General features: G+C 53.3%; 1 protein-coding gene across 1 annotated transcript; it reads right to left on the bottom strand.

The window, feature by feature from the left end:
* Positions 1-1,672: 1,672 nt before the first annotated feature.
* Positions 1,673-18,834, bottom strand: PRKCG (protein kinase C gamma). Its single transcript, XM_010961835.3, has 18 exons — positions 18,373-18,834; positions 17,962-17,993; positions 16,882-16,964; positions 13,120-13,231; positions 12,840-12,971; positions 12,132-12,288; positions 11,320-11,454; positions 10,956-11,043; positions 10,637-10,666; positions 8,555-8,707; positions 8,034-8,222; positions 7,082-7,173; positions 6,918-6,980; positions 6,648-6,786; positions 5,393-5,473; positions 4,196-4,303; positions 2,774-2,914; positions 1,673-2,551 (listed from the first exon to the last, which is right to left on the bottom strand). Exons 1-18 carry the CDS (start codon positions 18,540-18,542, stop codon positions 2,363-2,365), a joined length of 2,094 nt encoding a protein of 697 aa, XP_010960137.1. The 5' UTR covers positions 18,543-18,834; the 3' UTR covers positions 1,673-2,362.
* Between the last annotated feature and the right edge of the window lie 545 nt (positions 18,835-19,379).

A 19,379-nucleotide genomic window follows, 5' to 3' on the forward strand; every position in this document is an offset into this window, starting at 1 on the left:
CTACTGCGGAGGAGGGGAGGGGCAGGGAAGGAGAGGGGAAAGGATGCAGGGAGGGAGGGAGATGGGTCTTGAGAATGGGGGAGGCAGGGAGCGAGAGAGAATAGAAACGGAGGCAGAGAGCCCGAGATGGGCAGGGGCACACAGACAGAGAGACAGAGCCGAGAGTCCCGAGTCACACCGAGACCTCGAGGCTGAGAAATTCTAAGTCTTGCAGGGCTGGAGACTGGAGGAGATACAGAGATGGCCTAAAAGAGACAGAGAAAAAGAGAGGCAGAGATCGAGTCTAGGACCCCCTCTCTTCGCCCAGGCTCAGAGACTCTGGGGTCCTCGAAGTGGCGAGGTCACAGAGACAGAGAGAGACAGGTAGACGGTCAGAGGCCTTGCGCGAAGAGACTCTGAGATCCAGAGACCTTGAGGTAGAGAGAGAGCGAGTACGAGAGCGAGAGAGAAAGAGAGAGAGAGACCCTGAGAAGGAGAGACAGCAGGGACAATCCTGGGGGTCCCCTGAAAAAGACTGGGGCTTTTGCGGGGGCGAAGTCTGGGGTCTAGGAGGCGGGAGGAGGCGTCCCGGGCCGGGGTCCCCTGAGCAGCAGGCGGGCGCAGAGCGGAGCCGGGTCCTGCAGCCGCCGCGGAGCCGGGAGCCGGGCCAGCACCCCCCACCCCCCACCCCGCCGTGATGTCAGCGGGGCCACTCTTAAAGGGGCAGGCCGCCCGCCGAGGGTCGGAGTACGGGTTGGGGGCTGCGGGCACCGGATGGGGGCGACCGTGGCGGTGCTGCGGGAGACAGGGGGAGCGCCAGCATCCAACTGGTCTGGGTCCCAGAAACCCAAGAGCCTGCAGGAGCAAAGAGACACAGCGTCTCCCCGAGGGAGCCTGCAAAGCTCTGGGGCTCAGTCCCCTCCAAACACACAGAGAGAGGCACACCATTCCTCTGGCCTGTCCGAGTCCAGGGACTACACATCCCATCAGCCCTGGCGGCGGAGGCTGCACCTGGGGGAAGGGTCCTCCCGCGGTGTCTGCTGGAAAGTGTAGTCTATTCGGGCTGTCCTAGCCACTCCCCCACTCGCAAGTGGGTCAAGGGAAAGAGGCGCAGAGGGCGCGTTCGCCTGCCGTGTGCCTCGGTTGCTAGTCCTTAGGCTCACAAGTTCTGGTTGTTTTGGGTTCTTGTCGCGGAGCCGCTCCCTCTGATCAATCTCGGGGTCTCTCATCCTCCCTTTCAGGACCTCCCAGCCTCTGGGTTTGTGTGTGTGTGTGTGTGCGCGCGCGCGTGCGCGCGTGCTTGTGTATTGTTCTGGGTGAGTATGTGCGTGCTTGAGTCTCTGTGCCTGGGGTCTCTACCTAACACGTTCAGTGGTCTGTGTGTTCATCTCTGCCTCTTTCTGCACTCGTCCACTTTGGTCCTTTCTGCGATGCTCTTTCTCTCCCTCTCTCTCTCTGAGTCTCTGCTTTCTCCAAGTCTCTATTCTTTGTTCTTATGCCATGGGTATTTTCTCTCACTTTATGGGTCTCTGCTTTCCCCCTCTCTCTCTGCTGTCCCCTCCCCAGTCTCTATCTCTCTGTCTCTTTCTCTCTCTGTTTATTTCTATATACAGTCATTGTCCCAGCTCCACACCCCCTTCATTCTCCAAGCTTAGAAGAAAACATCCAAACACTTCAGCATCAGCATCCCAAATTTATTCTCCAGCAGCTGTGGCCAGGTGGGAGAGGCAAAGAAGAAGAGAGGGGGAGAATCCCCAAGAGTGGCAGGCATTGGGGTGGGGGTAGGGTTCCGAGCAAGACTGGAGCCATGCAGTGATGGGTTTAGAATGGGGGAGTCTAGGACAAAAGCTGACTGGGAACAGTTGGGGAAAGAATCCTCCATACATCCCAGGAGTCTCCAGAGCATAGAAGTGGGGTGCTGGAGCATGGGGGCACAGCCTCCCACTTACTCCAGAATGCAGTGCAGGTAGGTGGGGCCTTGGAGGAGGGGATTATTCTGGAATCAGAGTCTGGAATAGTTCCACCACATGAGACTATTTCCCAGGGGAGGAGGAGAAAGGCGAGGCATAGATTCTAGCAAGATGGAGTCTAGAACTCAGTAGAGTTGGGATGGTGTTGGTGGTTCTGGAACTTGATGGAGCGGAGTCCTGAACACTGAGGCAGGTCAGAATCTAGGGCTCAACGCGGCAGAATCTAGAACACGGTCCGGCTCTAGAGACTGTATGGAGTTTAGAATGCCAGGAACGCTGGGGAGGGGCATCTAGAACCCAGGAGGCAGAGGCCAGAATGCTGGGGAACAAGATCTAGAATTGGAAAGGGGGTGGGGAAGTAAGGCAGGCGTGGCAGAGGGAGCCATGGGGACACCTAGTGGCAGCAGGTGAGATTACATGACTGGCACAGGCGCTGGGCTGATGGGGCTGCGGGCATCTGGGTGCACGAAATCCGGGTTGACATAGGTGAAGCCTTGGAAATCGGCTTGGTCGATGCTGGCCAGAACTAGGCGGTCTGGCGGTGTCAACGCTGGCGCTGCTCGCGTGAAGAACTTGTCGAAGTTCTCGCCGCTGCGGCCACACTGTGGGAAACAACGCGAGGGAAACATGAAGTTCTGCCCGCTCCTGGAGTGTCTATGTCCCCATATCCATCTCCTGTCTCCTCTGCACAACCTTCATGGCCTCTGCATCTCTCTTTAGGGTGTCTCCACAGGGAACCCCACCCCATCTCCACATATAGGTATTGGAACTCAGGGGTATCCCATCCCCAGAGGCCAAGGTTTTGTTTCCAGAAGGTGACTGACCGGGCGGGGTCTGAACGGAGGCGCGATCTCCAGTCGTTCCAGCCGGTCCCAGTCGATCCAGCGGAAAAAGCCATGAGCTCGGATGGTGGGTTCTCCGTCTGGCCCTGAGCCCAGGCGCTTTGCTGGGTGCTTGGTTAGGAACTGTGGGAAACACAGAAAGAGACAGACGGACAGACAGAGTCCCAGACAGGGAGGCCCAGAGACCGACAGAGAGAGAGGAAGACAAGGAAGGAGGAACAGAGAGACACAAGCACAGAGATCCAGAATGAACAGCAAGGGAAGCGGAGGGAGGGGGAGGGAGGGGAAAGAAGAGAGGGAGAAAGAGGGAGGGGGGATGAATGAGATGGGGTGGGTGAAATCCAAACCCAGAGACCCAGGGACAGACAAAGAAAGAAGCAGAATCAAGGTGTGAGAGTGTGTGGGGCAGAGAAACCCAGAAAGAGAAGAGGGGAAAGAGGGGTGGAAGAATCCAAGGTGGGGGAATGGAGGGAAAGAGGGAAAGAGGGAAGGAGAGGGAGGGAGGGAGGGAGGGGGAGGGAGAGAGAGAGAGAGAGAGGGAGAGAGAGAGAAGGGGAGAGAGAGAGAGAGAGAGATTGAAGACCCAGAGAAAATGGGGAATAGAGATCCAGAGAGAGGGGTTACTCAGTGGGGAGGACAGAGACCCAGAGAAGGTAGAGATGGTGCAGGGGCAGAGGTGGGGGAAAAAGAGAGGGGGACGGAGACCCAGGAGACAAACATCCAGGGAGAGGGATAAAGACCCGATTTGAGGGTAAGGACTCAGAGAAAGGGTAGGAGAGAGACCCAGAGAGAGGAGGACAAAGGTGCAAAAGGTGGACAGAGATCCCAAAGGACACAGAAAAGATAGAGACACAGAAAGCCCCATCAAGTGCCGATGGAGGCAGAGGGATGGGACAGAAACCCAGAGAGAGACAGTCAGAGGGACATGGAGACAGGAGCTAGAAGCAGAAGTGTGCTAACTGACACCTGTCAAAAGGCTGCCATTGGCTAGCCTTTTCCTCCTCCCTTAACTCCCCAACCCCAGAGGAGGAGACTGGGGCTCCCAGAGTTCGGCTGATTTGCTTGCAGGAAGAAAAATGGCAGAAGTCAGGTTCATCCGACCCACCCAGGGCTGGAGAGGAAGGCCCTGGCCATCTAGCACTTTCTGGAGTGAGCTGGGAAGTGGGGACAGCAGAGGAGGTTGGGGTAGAGGCCATCCTTGGATGGGAGGTGGCAGCAGGGCAGGACATTATCTATCGTTCTAACAAAATCTCTGTATAAACTTTTTCAGCAGATGGAAGTAAAGGGACTTGAGGAGTGGGAGATTTCTAATGTGAATAGAGGCCCTGTGTGGCAGCCCCAGTTGGCAGCAGTGGGGTGTATAAGCTGTGGGTCCAGAGAATCTGGGAGTCAGGGGGCTCTCACCCCCTTGCAGATGGCCACAGCTTCCCGGGAAAGTGACTTGGGGTAGGTGACAGTTTGTTCCATGATGGCCTGGAACAACTCCTCCTCGTCCTCCCCATCAAAGGGGGGCTAAGGAAGTAGAGAGGACAAAGAGTGAGAGACTTGACAAACTACCTTCCCGCCATCACCCACCATGAACACACACCACCCCTGCTAAATTCCTAGGGGGAAATTTGACCAAACCACCAAAATTGTATCTTTCTCAGTCTCAGACTCTCTTATTTTCTATCTCAGATGCTTCAGCTCTCTGCACCTCTTTGCTGCTCCCTCTCTTTATCTGCTATGTAAATCAGCAGGGTGCTAATTAGGCAATATGTCAGTTAAATAGAAGAGAGAAAAACTGCAGGAAAAGCTGTAAAAATCCATCTCCTAGTTAGTTGAGTGTCCTCCAGTCTTCTGGGGTTAGGAAAAGCAGTGCCCAGGCGAGGCTTTGTAATGTGGGTTCTAGGGGGTCTGTTTATACAAATGAGGGGGTTCGTAAACTTGGACAGGAGAAAAATGCATCTTTATTTTTTAAAATCTCTAACTGAAATTCAGCAGCCCCTTCAAGTATGAATGTAGGCGACAAACCACAGCAGTAGTAGTTGTGACTTCATCACCAATGGATATCAGGTATTTTCTTATCATACAAGAGTTGCAGATATCTCAAAATATCAGTCATCTCTACTCAGACTTACTGGTAGACCTTCCTATTTACCTCTTATTTCTGTGAAGTATTACCATTTAATTTATTAGTAGGAAGCCACGTGTATGTCCATATTCTAATATATTTAGACAACCACACACATTTAAGTCAAATTTACTTAGTTGGTTAAATGAGACTCAATTAAACTTTTAACATTTTGATAACCATATTTCAATATGATTGGCTTATTTTATAATGCTATTATTTTATTTCATGCTTTTAAAAACATTATTCTTGGTAGGGGGTCTGTGGCACATAAAAAGTTGAAGAACCCCTAGCCTGTGGGATGATAATGCTTCAGGACCATGGAGAGCGCTCTCGCATGTGGCACGGCCTCCCCACAGCTTAGCACACCACGTTAGCCTATAGGCATCTCTTCCTGACCTGCTTTTCCTGAAATAGTGTCCATGTAACAGGCGGCACCCACTTTGTGCTGCCTTTAGCAAAGCCAGCCTCTCCCCAGCTTCCTTTACCTGTCCTGCCAACATCTCATACAGCAGAACCCCAAAGGACCACCAGTCAACAGACTTCCCATAGGGCTGGTAGGCAATGATCTGGCAGGGAAGCAAGGAAGGCAAGGAATTATGATTTGTGCTTTAAAAAACATAAAGTCCCTCTGGCTTCACCACCTGAGAACCCTACCCACTTTAAGTGTTTTCAGTACAAACCCTTCCCACTCAGAACACTTTGGCCAGATCTCCATCCTTTGGAGAATTTGGGAAACAAACTCTACCTACTTAGGACATTCCTTTGGTCCAAAATAAAAAGACTATCTGGGGGAAAGGTAACAGCTCAGTGGTAGAGTGTGTGCTTAGCATGCATGAGGTCCTAGGTTCAGTCCCCAGTACCTCCAAAAAAACAAACAAACAAACAAAAAACCAGCTACCTAAGGGCCAGTCACAAGTCCTACCCATCTAGATGTTTAGGTAACTGGACTCTCTCCTTACAATATCAGGTACTTAGGGCAGAATTTCAGATACCAGGGTGTCTTAAATCTGGATACATACCAGATTCATCTAGGGGGCTCTTTAAAATAGATGTTTCCAACCCGGCAGAATTCTAACCACAATAAACCAGAGTTAGAAGCAGGAAGATGTGTGTGTGTCTCTAAATCTTCCCAAGTGATTCTGATCATCAGCTATGGTTTGAAACCATTGGCATTGAGTACTAGGGCACTGGCATAGAAGAAAGGTCAAGAAGACATTGCCAAGAAGGATCAAGGACCACACCACCAACCTCACCTCCTCCTTCAAGTGAGAAAAGTCAGGACATGTGCTCAATCTACTCATATACAGTCAGATCATTAACCACCCCCACCCCCGAAAGTCAGAGCATTCTCTGCCCACTTGAAATATTCAGGAGACAGCCTCCACATGCCTAGTGCTCATGGAGGCTGGGCCCCACCCACTCAGAGTACACTGGAAATCATCTCCACCCTCTTAGAACAGTCCAGTAACTGAGAGTCTTCCTGTTCTTTTAGAATCTTTAAGAGCTGGTCCTGCTCTTTAGAACATTCACCCACAGGTCCCACCCACTTTGCCTATTTAGAGACCCAGCTCCGCCCACTTACAATGCTCCATGTGTAAGCCTCTGTGCTGCTCACTGTTGCAACACCCATGACTCTCGTAAAGATCCCAGGGTCAGGCCCCCCTGTTATGAACACTAGACAGTCTGCCACACCCACTCAGTGAACTTGAAGAAAGCCAAGAGCAGGGGAGGTAGGGTTACCTCGGGGGCTATGTAGTCTGGGGTCCCACAGAATGTGCGAGTTGTGGTCCCGGGGAAGACGTTCTCCTTACACATGCCAAAGTCAGTGATTTTGATGTGTCCTTCAGCATCCAGCATCACGTTGTCCAGTTTCAGGTCCCTGGGGGTGAGTAGGGTGGAGTGGGTAGGAATTGCAGGAAGGGCAGAGTTCAACAGGCTAGAACCTTTAGTTTAATTCCCTTCCCCTGTAAGGATCGGATTCTCTCCACTGAAAGGCCGGGGACTGCTCACCGGTAGATGATGCCCTGATTGTGAAGGAAGAAGAGGCCGATGGCGATTTCTGCTGCGTAGAACCTGGAGGAGGGGGTGGGGAGTCAGAAGGTCAGAGGCTGGACCCCACTGCCTTCCACCTACCCGCCCCCCGCCCCCTACCCCCCGCGTTGGCCAAGACTTACGCTGCATGGGGCTCCTTAAACTTGCCCAACTGCTGAATGTGGTACATCAAGTCGCCCCCGGTGACATACTCCATCACAAAATACAGGCGGTCCTGGGGAGGAGCGAAAGGGACTCAGAGGCAAGGACACGCCCACCAGGGTTAGGAAACATCCATTCCTGCCCGTTCAAGACAAACGTGGAAGGCTCTGCATCCACCCAGTCAGATATCCAGAGAGCAATTGTCTATGCCCACCTGGTGGCCCCGAAGATTCTGAACCGGCCACCTCAGAATCTTCACCCACCCCATCCCCTGTTACTCCGAACAGGCGTTCTGGTCCCTGCTTCTCAGAATTGAAGACTGAGGCCCACCATTCGCTTGAAACCCGAGGAATACTGAAACCTTTTTCCATATTCACCCACATGCATATGCAATCCTGACCACCTGTTAGGAATCAAAGTTGTTCAGGCCTCACTTGCAATTAATATTAATTAAAAAAAATCCAGGAAGCTGGCTCATCCCTTCAGAGCTCTTGGAAGTAGAGTCACACCCTCTCAAACCTCTGATGGTTCTGGACTTCTTGTCCCATGACACAGTCTTGGGGAAATACTGTGTTTGACCAGTCCTAAACTCAGAATCCAAGAGTGACAACCTCATTACCCAGAGCCCAGCTGTAGGCAAGCTCACTCGGAAGGTGTTCTCCACGAACTCCTTTACTCCAGAAGCTGTTACTCAAAAAACACCCACTCAAGACTTAGCTGGGTCAGGGCACGCCCACTTGGGGAATCCTAGTCTCCTGGCCACGCCCCTTCAGGGCACCTGAATTCTGGCCACACCCACTGAAGAGCCGGCCACGTCCAATCAGAGTTCATAGAGGTCTTTGGCCCTGCCATAAACTCAGAATCTCAAAGCAAATGCCTGATCCATCCAGTGGGGGGTGGTCCTGAGACAGCCTCTCCCCTCTCTTTTCTTACCGGGGTCTGGAAGGTGGAGTGAAGCTGGGTGAGAAAGTGAGGCCGGCCTCCGGGGCCTCGGCCCCCCAGGGCCAGCACGCGTTTCTCCACCAGGGTGCAGTCCACGTCATCATCCTGGACAATCACGTCTTTCTTCAGGATCTTGATGGCATAGAGCTCATCGGAGCCCCTGCGCTCTGCCAGCATCACCTAGGGACAGAGGCCAGAAAGGCCCAGTCAGTTTTGGGAACCCAATGGGGCAGGTCTCTGCCCCTCCATTTCAGGGACACAATGCAAAGGAATCCCAGGTCCGCCCTCTCCCTCTCAGGAGACCCGGTGCCCCAACTTTGCTAACCACTCTCTCAGGGAAAATTATCCACATGTTTACACATCTCCTCTCCAGCAACACAAGAGGCCCCATCAAACCCTCTTTGGAGACTCAACAGCCTACAGTCCCTCCACCACCGCTTCATCTCTAAGAACCAGAACCCTGACCCCTCCTCAGACATCCTCCCCTTCCCCCAGAGCCCCAGAAATCCAACCTTCCCAAAGCTGCCTTTTCCCAGAACCATGAGGAAGCTGAAGTCGGAGATGTGCAGACGTCCAGGGCTCGCCCCGAAGAAACAGCGCTTGGAGTCGGTGGGGCTGGGGGATGGGGAGGGGATGGGAGAGGAAGAGGGACCCATCCGCACCCTCTGTGAGAAAGGGGAGAGATCCGGAGGTAGTCAGACCCCAGAAGGGGATAAGGAGGTATCCCGAAGAGAGACAGAATCCAAGGACAAAAGGGATGGGGGGAAATGGACAGATGGGAAGATGGAGAAAAAATGTTGTCTCCACCCTCCTCCTTGACTTAAGAACTTTCTCTAATTTCCCATGGCCTGGAGGGTTTATTTATTATTCAAGTAGCACTTAGATAGCTTAGTATATGCCATTAATCCTCTGGAAAATCCTTATCACCCTACTGCTCCCCATTTTAGAGAAGAGGAGACTGACACAGATACATTAAGTAACTTGCCCAAAGTCACACAGCAGGTAAAAAGCAGAGCCAGAAATCAAAATCCATTAAAGCCAGAGCCTGTCTCCCTATTTTCTGTTTCTTCACCATCACCCAGCGTGTGGCTGGGGTTTTAGCAAGAAGATGTTGAGTAGATGAAGGTCTCAGGAGATGGGTACTGGATGCATGTTCTATTGTTCAACCTCCAGAGCATATGCAGAATCTGAACACCTTTCCTACCATTGTCCTCCTGAGCCAAGCTACCAGCAACTCCCCTCTGGGTCTTCACAATAGTCTTCTTTCACTTTTCTACACCTATTCTCTACACTGAGGCTGTCCAAATTTAAATCTTGTCCAAATTTAAATCCTCTCAGGTCACCTCCAATGCCCTTCCCATCTCACTGGGTTTAAAACCCAAATCCTTCCAATAAATGACCAAGCTGTCCCCCACCTCTTCCCTCTCTGACTCCATCTCCTACTTCTTCCCACCCTCACCCCTCCCTCGGCTCTAGCATCTCACCTTCTTGCTGTGAAGACATTGCTCCCACCTCAGGGCCTTTGCATGTGATCTTCCCTCTGCCTGGAAAGCTCTCCACTGTCCTCATAGCTCACTCTCTCGGTTTGCCCAACAGTCACTGTCTCAGTGAAGCCTTCTCTGCTCACTGCCATTAAAATCACAGAAACTTTCCCCAGCTGCACTCCCTAGCCTCCTTAATGTTTATTTTTCTCCATATCACTCATCACCTTCTCACACATTCTCATTTGCTCCTTTATTTTGTTTAATGTCTTTCTCTGAGTGTAAGCCCCCATGAGGGCAGGGATTTATTTTTTCTCTCTCTTCTTGTTTCTGGCTATGTCCCCAGTGACTCAAACCATTCCTTGGACACAGAGTGCTCAAGAAAATGTGTTTTGAAAGAATAAATGAGGGAGAAAGCAATCCTTCCTTTGACCTGAAAATCTGGTCTCCCTCTTCTTTGCCTGGGGAACCCAGCACATCCTCTCTAGGAAGCTATCTGGGACTCTCTCTGGTCCTGCCAGGTGCTTCTTAGGACTCCCCAGTGCCCAAGGCCATTTTCATTATCATATACATTCCTTCTCTATCTGTAGATTTCTCCTGCTTTGAAAGAGGAACTCCCCAGGGAATGGCCTGATTCTACTCCCAGAATAGGGCATGGTTTATGTGAAACCTCAGGAAAGAGGTGTTCAGTAAGTGAAAAAACCAATGGAGGAGAGAGAGGCCACAGTGATAAGTAGACAGAAAAACTCAAGGAGCAATTCAGCTGTCATCTCCTTAGGGAGGCCCTCCCTGACCACCTCCCCCCGCAACCCCCAACCCAGGCTGGGTTAGTGCCTCCTCTATGCTTCTTCAGTTCCCTGGGCTACCTCTAATTTAGCACATCATCCTGGAATCTAAGTATCTGTCACTGTGTCCCTACCTTGGGGAGCTGCCTGAGGGTCAGATTCACCTCTGGAGAGCCAGGATTGCTCAGCAAGCCAAGACCCACTGCCAGCTATGTGCCCCGCCCGTGTGCATGGACATGAGGACAGGCATCAGAGGGGTGGGAGGTGGGCGTGGGATCCAGACCACAGGAATTAAGCAGTTTCCACTCCAGGCCTCAGCTCTACTCACCTCATACAGTTCCAGGGGGTAGTTACAGGCCTGGGGGAGAAGAAAGAGCCCCACGTCAGAGCCCCCAGAGAGGTAGGAGATTGCCCTAGAGCAGGGGGTGGGGGCCCCCAGACCTCCAAGCCATGGGGATGGATAGAAGTTTGAGTTCTCATCAGACCCTAGGGCAGGGGGCCCCTGGAAAAGCAGAAGAAGGAACTCCGGGATCTTCTGGGAGTTTTAGGCCAAGGATCAGCAGGCAAACAGAGGTAGTTTGGGAAAGGCCAACTGAACCATGGGAGGCTGGGCTGGGCTTTCCGTGGGGAAGCCAGGGTCTGGGTACCTCAAACTTCTGGAGGAGGCTGCAGTTGTCAGCATCAGCCACCGGCACATTGTAATATTCGCCCTCCTCCTGGTTCAGTAACTTGTACCTGACATACAGACAGAGACCAGAGCAGGGCAGGAGGAATAGGGGAGACGGTTGGGGAGGGGTGGGGGAGGGCACCCACAGGAAAGGCAGAGACATCAGAAGGGGGGAAAGAGACAGAGAGACAGAGATGGAGAGAGAAAGAGTGAGATAAGGAGAGAGGGACGGGGGAAAAGGGGAAAAAGAAGGACAGAGAGGTAGAGAGAAGATAGTGGCCTAGAAGGGGAGAGACCACAAACAGACGGAGATGCGGGGGCGGAGGCCCCGCCCAGGCTCTCACCAGCCGTCCACTGGCGCTTTGAGCAGCTCCGAGACGCCAAAGGACATGGCACCCATAAAGTCGTTGCGCGAAGTCCGGTCCCAGTCCCACACCTCCACGCTGAGCCGGCGCTCCACGTCCCCCGGCTTCAGGTTGCTGCGGGAAGGGAGGGGTGCAGTGAGGGGCCCAGCTCGTGGCTCCCCCACCTCCCCATCCTTGGTGCTGGAGGAGGCGAACTCAGTGAGCTGGGGCCTCTCCTGCTCCATAAATTGTCTTCCTACACCTGGTCCTCTGGAAGAGGGTCTCTCTCCCTCCCTGGCCCCTAAGTAAACCTAGACCACTCGGGTCTCAGTCTCCCTCCCTCCCTCCCTGGCCTGTCCCCATCCCTGTCTCCTGGCCTCTCTATCCAGATCTCTCCTACGCTCAGGGCCCCTCTCCTCCCTCCAGATCTGTCCTTCTGTCTTTCTGTCAGTTGGCTTCTCTTTCTCCCCCGGCCACCCACACATCACTCCCCCCTCCCATTCCATCTGTGATTCTCTTTGGGTTTGTCTCTCTTCTTCTGAGTCTGTGTCTGTCTGTCTTTCTCTGATCTGTGTCACTCCGAAGCAGTGGGATTTGATGGAGATTAAACACATAGACGTCTGTCTGTCTCTCACCTTCTTTATCTCCATCCCTCTCCCTCATTCACTCCATTTTCTTCTCCCACCACCTTTTTCTGCCCTTTTTGAGGTTCCCTCTATCCAAACACCTCCCACCAGCTGTTCTCTGGGGTCTTGTAGGCCGCCAGGACCCTCAGATCAGCCATCACAGCCTCCCTTGCGCCCGAGGCTCACAAGACAAAGGTCTCGTTCCACACAGGGTTTAGCGTGGCTTTCACCGTCCGGGTCTTTTGTTTTGTCAAATTCCGAGGGTCTGGGATGAGCTTCAGTTTCACATAGGGATCAGACAGACCATTGGGGTCCATTGGGATGAGGTTACGGGCCTCGCCAACTGGGGGAGAAGGCGGAGGAGGGTAGACGGGTTTAGAGATGGAGGAAGAGGCTCCCTAGCCCTCCCCTAGTCAGCAATCAAGAATTCCGGTCTTCCAGCCTCGTTTCTCATGGCTAGCTGGCTTTGATCTCTTGCTTCTCCAGCACTCGGGAGGCAGGGCACGAAGCCCTTTCCCAGGTAGTGACCCAGAGATCAGACCCAAAGCCCCTTTTCCACTAGGACCCAGGAGCCAGGACCCTGGCCGTATCACCAGTAGTAACCTGAGCCTCCTCTGAATTGGGTCCTTTCTCATCCCTGCCTCTCGAGGACCTGGGTGCCTAGTCATTAAGAGGGACAGAAAGTCGCCAGAGGCGAGGCTGGAGGCCTGGTGTCCAGCTAGAAGGGGCGTGGCAGGGTGGGGCTCAGCCTTTGCAGGTGGGGTCAGGAGTGTGGGCGTGACCTGCGAGAGGGGAGTGGGCTTCCCGGGTTGGGAGGTAGGCAGCTCAGGTGAATTCCACGGGTCCCTCACGCTTGGCTAAAGGGGTGGGGCCAGGCGAGGGGGCGGGGCTCACCCGTGACGTGAATCTCATCCGAGGTCGGAGCCCGGATCTCCAGCTGCAGGCGGCCGCGGCGCTCGGTGTGATCCACACCGCACAGAGAGGGGACGCTGCGCACACAGCGCCGGTGCACGTTCATCTCGCAGCCTGTGGGGACGAAACCCGGACGGGCACTTCAGGCCCCAGCCCCAACGCCAGACTCCATTCCCCAGCATTCCCCGAAACCCCGACCCTGCCCTTTGGCAAGGGCCCGGGAAGCGCCAAGTTCTGGCAGGCGCGGAAAGCGTAGACTCACAGGAGCATTTCATGCCCTGGTGCACCAGCCCGTAGAGGAGGGAGCCGCAGTGGTCGCAGAAGGTGGGGCTGCTGTAGCTGTGCAGACGGAACTTGTGCTTGTTCCGGGGATCCTGGGGGCAGGGAGGAGTCGATCAGAAGGGGTCGGGAGGGTGTCCTAAAAGAGCATCCCTTTATACCCTTCCTCCTTCCTCCTTGCTCTCCCAGTCTTCCTGCTGCTTCACCTCACTCACTCACTCTACAATATTTATTAAGCTCCTACTGTTCTTGGAGCTGGGACCTAGCCATGAAAAAGCAAAACAAAACAAAACAAAACGAAGCAAATAAAAACTCCTGTCTATGTGGAGTTTACTTTCTAGTGCTGGGAGACAGAAAATGAACGTGATAAATAAAATATACAGTACGATGGATGCTAACAGGTGCTCTGGACAAAAATGGAGCAGGCAAGTGGGTTGCTGGGGTGGGGGGAACTGAATTTTGAAACAGGCTGATCAGAGAAGATTTCAAAACACGGTGGCACTTGGGATGAACCTGAAGCGAGGGGAGGTTTCCAACGTCCCATAGTCCCTACCCACCTCAGCCTTCCACAAACTGTTCTTTGAGGACTTGTGGGCCACCATGAACCCCAGTTTATTCACTGTCAGCCTCCCTCAATGTCTGCCCCCTGATAATCTGCCTTCTCTGAGCCCCTTGTGGAGTGGAGACTATGACCTCTCAGTTTTAAGGCCTCAGGCATCCTAAATGAAAGATTAGGTGTAAACCCCTTAGCAGGGCCTGGCCTGTTAAATGTGCTCGGTACTGTTACTTTTACTGCTGTTCCCACTGCTATGGTTATTATTAGTGATTTTATTGCAGTCCTCATGTAGCCCTGGGTTTAATTAAGAGGCAGGCCACTTCCCAGCTGCGTGATTTCAGGCAAGTACATGCCCACTTTTCAGCCCCAGCATCCTCCTCTGCCAGGTGGAAGTAAACAATCTATATCTTGAAGCACTGCTAAATGTCGAGTCTAATTAAGCATGCACTTAGGATACCAGTAAAACATCCCTCCTTCCACCCTCAGCAATGTCGGAGTGTTAGATAATTTGATATTTGCCTTTTTCTAGGAATGCATTGCAAGAGTTATCCTAGGGTGGAAATTCAGGGCATTCTGGGACTTCCATTTATTTTACGGTTTAGTGGGGATGATATTTTGAATCCTACTTGGTGGAAAGAGGGTGCTGGCAGTGGCCGTGATCACTTTTAATGCTCTGGATCTCTAAAGATCTTCAGCTGACCCTAGTCCAAAGGGTTCCTACTGCACAAAATGAGATACTGTGGGTGAAAATTCCCAGCAGGACACCTGACATAGGAGGTGAAAGGAGCTACTAAAAAGGACACGGTACTGGGAAAGACCAGAGGCTAGATTTTGACTCTGCTCACTACCCAGCTGTGTGGCCTCCCTCCAAACTGCCCTTTTTATTTTCATTTTATTTAAAGTTTTTTTGTGGGGTGGGGGAGGTAATTAGGTTTGTTTGTTTTTTTAATGGAAGTACTGGGGATTAAACCCAGGGCTTGTGCATGCGAGGCATGCGCTCTACCACTGAGCTAGGCCCGCCCCCCCACACCACCCTCTTTAGAGGCTCAGGCTTCCTCCCTGTTAAACGGAGCCAGAGCCCTCCTGGAAAGGGCACTGGTGGAGACTAAGCGACGTCATGCTCATCACGCACCGAGCACCTCTTCAGCCCTTGATCTGCGCTGCCCACAACAAGATGGAAAGCTCAAGGCTTCACGAAGAAAGAGAAACCCAGAGTGGTATCAGGAAAGTCCTCATCCTCACTATTTCCCTCAGTTTCCTCGTCGGGAATAGGAACAATTTTGCAATGGAAATCATCAATCTTTCGTCTTTTGCTGTGTACCAAGTGCTGTCCCACGTATTTGACTCATTTAGTCCCTAAAGGTGAGGGGATGGCCATCATTGTCATTTTACAGATGAGGAACTCCAGAGGTGCAGAGAGGTAAACTATGACCTTCCAAAAGGTCACAGAGCCCGCACATGGTGGAGGTGGGAGTCAAGCCCAGGTGCCCTGGCTCAGGACCTCTCTCAGGTGAAGACGGGAACGAAACCTAACATAAGCTGTTGCGTGGATTCAGTTCTATACTGGATACAAGATACCTGATGAGTGCATGCAAGGAGCATTGGAAAAGTCAGATGTAGTGCTGGTGCTGGAGGCGGGCAGCAAGAGAGCCAGTCGTAACAGATACAGGTGCTGGTAGACAGTGGTGCTCAATATACGTTCTCTGAAGTCACATCCTCTATGTAAACTTCAGTTTTCTTGATCTGACAAGCTGGCAAAAGGCCTCACGGACTTCTGTGGCCATCTCCCTCCCTCCCTCTTTGTCATTCTGCTTCCTTCTCCATCTGCTAATCATTAAAACCATCTTCAACCCTGTGTCACACCCTGGGCTAGACTCTTAACCTGCCTGACTTCACTGAACTGTCAAAACAAGCCTGGAGGCATCTAGATTGATGTCACCCCATACGGTAGCCCTGACCATAGGTGGCAATTTAAACTGAAATCAATTCACATTAAATCGAATTTGGATTTCCATCCCTCGGCAGCTAGCTATGGAGGCTGGTAGCTGGACAGCGAAGATACAGAATGCTTCCATCATTGTGGAAAGTTCTATTGGTCAACACTAGATGGTCAGCCCCATTTTATAGATGGGGAAACTGAAGTTTAGGGAGAGGAGCCCCATGGCCAGACAGAAAGTGAAGGAGGGATCAGGGATGGGCAAGGAGAGTTGACAGTTCTTGTAGGCCCTGATGTTGTGGGGGGAGGAAGGAGAGAGAGGTTGTGTGTATCTGTATGTGTGCACATGGGGGAACTGTACATGCACATGTGTGTGTGCACATGGAATTGTATATGCACATGTATGTGCACACAGGAATCTGTACACACGTGTGTGCACATAGGGGATTTGTATATGCATATATGTGTGTGCATGCAGGTGATCTGCACATGAACTTGTGTGTGCACACGGGGTGGTCTGCATATGCATATGCACATGGGGGAATTGTGTATGCACATGTGTGTGCACACGGGGAATCTGTACATCATGTGTGTGTGCACACAGGGTTGTCCATATATGCGTATATGTGTGTGTGCACAGGAGGGGTCTGTATAGGCACATGTGTGTGCATATGTACTATAGGATCTCTCACGCTAACGCCTCAGCACGTCCTAAGCAGTTCTGAGTATCTTCCATTTTCTATTCCAGTTTCTCTTTCCAGGTATCTGCACCTCTGACTCTCTCAGTCTCTCTGGGGCCTCTTTTCCTTCCTCCTGTGTCACTGTCTCTGTTCCATTCCTGTCACTCTGCCTCAGTCTCTCCGTCTGGATGTCTATCTTTTTCTGCATCCCTGAGATTCTCTCTCTGTCTTATCTCAGGATCTTGGTACCTGCATCAATTTCTCTCTCTCTCCCTCAGCTCTATTTTTTAAAATCTCTTGACTCCTGGATCAGAGCCCACCTCCTCCAGTGCCAAAGTCCCCTTACCCCTGCCTCCTTGGTCCCCTACTTGGGTCCCCAGCCTGTCTCAGTCCCCTCTCATTCCCCCTTTCCAGGCCAAGGGCAGGGAATCTGGGCCAGACTAGCTCTCCATATCTCTCCAGCCCCCCTCCCCTCCCAGCCTTAAAAATAGCAGGAGAAATTGGGACGGACGCCGAGGGGGTGAGGGCGGGGGTGCGGCCTGAGGAGGAAGAACCAGGTGTCCGGGCACTCACGTCTGTCTGGGGGCCTTTCCCAGCGCCTGGACACTCGAAGGTCACAAATTCGTGGCATCGTCGATGAACCACAAAGCTGCAGACTGAAGGTGAGAGTCATAGAGACACAGAGGCAGAGAGAGGATCCAATGGACAGAAAATCAAAAAGAGACAGAAGGAGAGACCCCAACAGAAAGAAAACCAGAGAGAGAGAGAGAAATCCTGATAGACAGAGAGGGTTCAATACAGGGAAAAATCAAAGGAGAGACCTGGACATGCAGAGAGAGAGAGAGACAGACAGAGAAAGAGACAGAGGCAGAGGCACTGGAGACAGAAATTCAAAAGGTGGACCCAAAGAAAGAAACAGAGATGCAGAGAATCACAGAAACAGAGCATAGAGAGCCCAGTGCATACACCCAGCCAAAGGGAGACAGGGAGAGAGACAGAGACAGACAGAGACAGACACAGACCCACAGACAGAGATAAGAAAGCAAGGAGACAGGCAGGCAGACTAGAAGAGAGAAAACACAGAGAGATGTCCTTCGGCAGAACAGAGAGCATCAACTTGGGCAGAAGTGAGTCTGGGGGCGCTGCTGCCGGCCCGCCCCGCTTCCTGACTCACTGTTGTCAGCAGTAGCAGCTGGTGTTTTAGGACTCGTCCCCCTCTCCCGGCCCCCATAACTGCCGGCCCCACCCGGTCCCCACTCGCCCATTGGTGACCCCACCCGCCCTGCCCCTGCCTAGGACGATTGGTGTTGTCATGGAAACGGCAGTCTGGGGGGGGCTCTGACTTTGCATCTCCGGCCCCCCTCCCTTCAGCTCCCCTTTTCCAAATCTCCCTGTTTCCATGGTAACAGATTCTCCAAATATCTGTCCCCACCTGGAGCTGGCCGAGGGAGGGGCCCCCAGCACCACCTCCGCTGTGGCCCCGCCGTCAGAGCTCCCTCCCCACTGCAGGCTGTGTCTCTGCCACACCCCCCGCCCCGGGCTCCCCCGCGCCTCTCTGGGGACCAGAGAACACGTGTGTTCAGCAGCCTAGGCTGTGGGGCTCCAGCCTCCACCCTCCTGAGGGTCCCAGGAGTCCAGGTCCCCAGCTCTTACCTTGACATTGTAGGCCCTGTTTTCCAATCCCCCTGTAAGAGTCAAGGATCTGAGGTCAGTGCAGAAAAGGGTACCTGGCCCCCTCACCTTTGCCCATCACAGGAGGCCTGCATCCTCCCATCCTCCTCCTGCAAGACCCAGGAGTCTGAGCCCCAGGTGCCTCTTTTTCACAGAACCCAGAAATTCTAGCTCCCAGAGCCTCTTCTCTCAGACCCAGGACTCCAGGCCCCCAGCCCCTTCTTTCAAACCCAGAAGTCCAGGACAGCAGCCCCTCCTCCCTCTGACCCAAGAGTTCAGGCCCCCAGCCCCCTCTGACCCTAGGGCCAAAGCCCCCTCTTTCCTCATCATTCAGGGATATGGTGCCAGGGGTCTTTAGCCCTAGTCCCCTCGTCCCCAGCCCCCTTCCCTCACCATATGAAGTCAGTGCAGTGGCTGCAGAAGGTTGGCTGCTTGAAGAAGCGAGCGGTAAACTTGTGACTCTTGACTTCGTGGACCACCTTCTGCCTCAAAGCCCCCTTTCTGCAAAACAGGGGCCGGGGTCCCCCCTCTGAATCGCCTCCGCCGGGGCCCAGGCCTGCCATGGCCCCAGGAACGTAGCAGGGACCAGGATCCTGTCTTTCTGGGGAAACAGGTGGAAGGGCAAAGAGCCGGAGACTTGGAAGAGCAAAAGAGCCAGCGGGAGATTCCGAGGTGGCAAGGAGAGGGGCGAGGCACCTCCAGGAGCTGAGCGCGAGGGGCAGGCAGCGGCACCCCGGGTCGCGCCGGCTCCGCCAGGGGGAGCGGGCGAGTGAGGCTGGGAGCCGAGGGCAAGGGCGCGGAGGAGCCGGAGGCACGGGCGGCGGCGGCGGTGGGAGCTCCAGCTCAGGCACCTGCTGAAATGTTGGAGCCCCGGGTGGGGGGAGGCGTTGCTATGACGACCGAGGGGCGGGGTTTCGGCTTAAAGGCGTCCCCCCCTCCTTGAGACTCGGGACAAATGCCCTCCCCTCTCCAACACACACACGTGCGCACACCCACTCTGGGGGCTGGCTGAAGGGAGGGGGCATCCTCTGAGCCGTGCCCTGCCCCCTCCCCAATCTGTCGCGTGGCCCATCTTCCTCCTCACTAGGGTGCCTCGGTGGGTCTGTTAGCCCACTGCAACTCCACTCGGAGCTCTGTGTCTGTCACTGTGTTTCGTTACACAAACTTTGTATTAGAGCTGAGATCCAGTGGGAAGGTCTGGTGTCTCACTTTTTCTGATGCCACCCGAGTCTTAGTTTCTCTCTCTGGACTTCCGTGAATTTGTACGTCTATGCCTCCCTCCGGAAGTGTCTCTTTCCCTTGGTCTCTGTTCCTCTCCTTGTATTTCTGGCGCATTCATTCCCTGTTTCTCTGGGTAGATCAGGGTTCCTTTCCTTGTCTCTGAAAATTTCTGTTTTTAT

The sequence above is a fragment of the Camelus bactrianus genome, chromosome 9 (assembly GCF_048773025.1).
Source record: "Camelus bactrianus isolate YW-2024 breed Bactrian camel chromosome 9, ASM4877302v1, whole genome shotgun sequence".
Taxonomy (NCBI): domain Eukaryota; kingdom Metazoa; phylum Chordata; class Mammalia; order Artiodactyla; family Camelidae; genus Camelus; species Camelus bactrianus.

Coding starts and splice junctions, on each gene's coding strand:
- PRKCG (XM_010961835.3), bottom strand. CDS start 18,542: ATGGCAGGCCTGGGCCCCGGCGGAGGCGATTCAGAGGGGGGACCCCGG. Junction 17,994..18,372: donor CACTGCACTGACTTCATATG/GTGAGGGAAGGG, acceptor TGACTCTTACAG/GGGGATTGGAAAACAGGGCC. Junction 11,044..11,319: donor AAAGCGCCAGTGGACGGCTG/GTGAGAGCCTGG, acceptor TCTGTATGTCAG/GTACAAGTTACTGAACCAGG.